The 1,798-nt window shown below is 42.3% G+C and overlaps 1 protein-coding gene across 1 annotated transcript in view; it reads right to left on the bottom strand.

Annotated features, from left to right (window-relative positions):
- Nucleotides 1–1,798, bottom strand: part of Gab1 (GRB2 associated binding protein 1) — a 111,952-nt gene that overhangs the window by 34,278 nt on the left and 75,876 nt on the right. Inside the window, exon 2 of the mRNA XM_055609035.1 lies at nucleotides 498–792. Coding sequence (XP_055465010.1) covers nucleotides 498–792 — 295 coding nt within the window. The remainder of the gene's footprint in view (nucleotides 1–497; nucleotides 793–1,798) is intronic.

Here is a 1,798-nt window from a genome sequence, read left to right as displayed (position 1 = left end):
AAAAAAAAAAAAAAAAAAAAAAAAAAAAGAAAAAGAAAAAAAAAGGACTGCTGAAACTGAGTAACAAAACCTTAAACTCTGGGTCTGGACAGCTGGATCAGTGGTGAAGAGCACTAGCTCTTCCTTTAGGATCCAGGTTCAATTCCCAGCTTTCACATGACCACCCAAAACCATCTGTAACTTCAGTCTCAGGGGATCTAACACCTTCTTCTGGTCTCCATAGGCACCGAATGCATGTGGTACATAGACATACAAGCAAGCAAAACGCTTATACACATATCGTAAATTAAAAAAAAAAATCTAACATGGGAAATAGAATGAATGGGTCAATAATTTGTTTCTCTTTTAATATGTATAAGTTATGCTACATTACTAGCCTACGCCATTATAATATACATTGTTTAAAATTTACACCTTTAAAAAATGATTTTTCTAAGTGCTTTTCTATTAAAATTCTTTGGAAAAAAACAAACAAACAGAATAAAGCCTTGACCTACCCTCTTCTGTGGGATTGAAGCCACAGATGTCACAGATACAGCGGACCCACTTGTTCATGTCCTCCTCACTGTCTGCCACCAAGTAGAAAATCCGGTCGATGGTGTTGATATCAAAGATGTAGCTGTTTTCAAACTCCTTTTTGTTGAATGTCAACCCAGCATCCACTTGCTGACATAAATTTAAATCAATAATCCGGATAGGCTTCTTGGCGTGATCATTTTTGTAATACTCCAGGACATCGGGGTCTCCGGTCAAACGGCCACTGCGCAGCACGAACCACCTTCTCTTCCACGCCTGGAAACAAGCAGAACACCAGCCTGATGTCACAACGAAACATTCTGTGGCAAAGCACATCTATTAAGCTAATTTTATAAATGCACTGCCTGGGGAAAAAAGTTGTAGCATCTTGTCTCATTTCTCCCACGACACAGCAAATGAAGCCAAATGTAAAAGTGCTTCAACAAATAACATGGGGGAAAGGGTATGAGCCAAAGAACAGGGTCGGATATCATGCTAAGAGAAAGACACCATACACAAAGGGCAGATGGCGCCATCTTGTTTAGGAAAACATTGACAGTAGTTAAATCCTGAGACAGAATGCAGAAGAGTGATTCTGAGGCTGGCGCAGAAGAGAAAAAAATTCTAGAGAAGGAGTCAAAGTGTGTAACAATGTGAATGTATTTAATAACATTGGTTACTTAAACAACGGTTTTCCCATATCTTAATATGTCAAAGAGGGGCTGCAGAAATGGCTTGGTAGGGATGAGTCTGCTATTCAATCAGGAGACATGAGTTCAGGTCCCCAACTCTCACATAAAAGGCTGGACCTGGCCATATGCCATCTCTGTCCCCTGCTTCACAGAGCAGACAAGAGGGTTGCTGGGGCTTTCTGGCCACCAGCCCAGCTCTGTGTTCAGCGAGAGACCTCGTGATGGATCAGGTCACCTGATGTCCCCTTGGAGCCCCCATGAGCTCACACACATGCCCACTGTCCCCCACCCCTACACACAAAAGAATACACTTATGGTGTGTCTTCATAAGACTCCAACAGATCTTAAACTACAGAATTCTCTGTTTTCTCAGGAGTAAGACACGGGGGAGGGAGAAACAGACTTGGATGTTTTCGTGCTTTGTTTCCACGGGATGCTACCCTTAGCTGTTATTCTCATGAGCAGTCTGTCCTTCTAAAACTACAGAGATCTATACTCCCGAATTGCCATTCTCTTCCCAGTGCATGCAACACAGACAGACAGACACACACACACACACACACACACACACACACACACACACACACACA

The sequence above is a fragment of the Psammomys obesus genome, unplaced genomic scaffold (genome assembly GCF_907164565.1).
Source record: "Psammomys obesus unplaced genomic scaffold, mPsaObe1.curated_primary_1811, whole genome shotgun sequence".
In the NCBI taxonomy this organism is placed as follows: Eukaryota; Metazoa; Chordata; class Mammalia; order Rodentia; family Muridae; genus Psammomys; species Psammomys obesus.
Note: the sequence above shows the minus strand (reverse complement) of the source record. Positions and strands in the feature narration are given on the sequence as shown.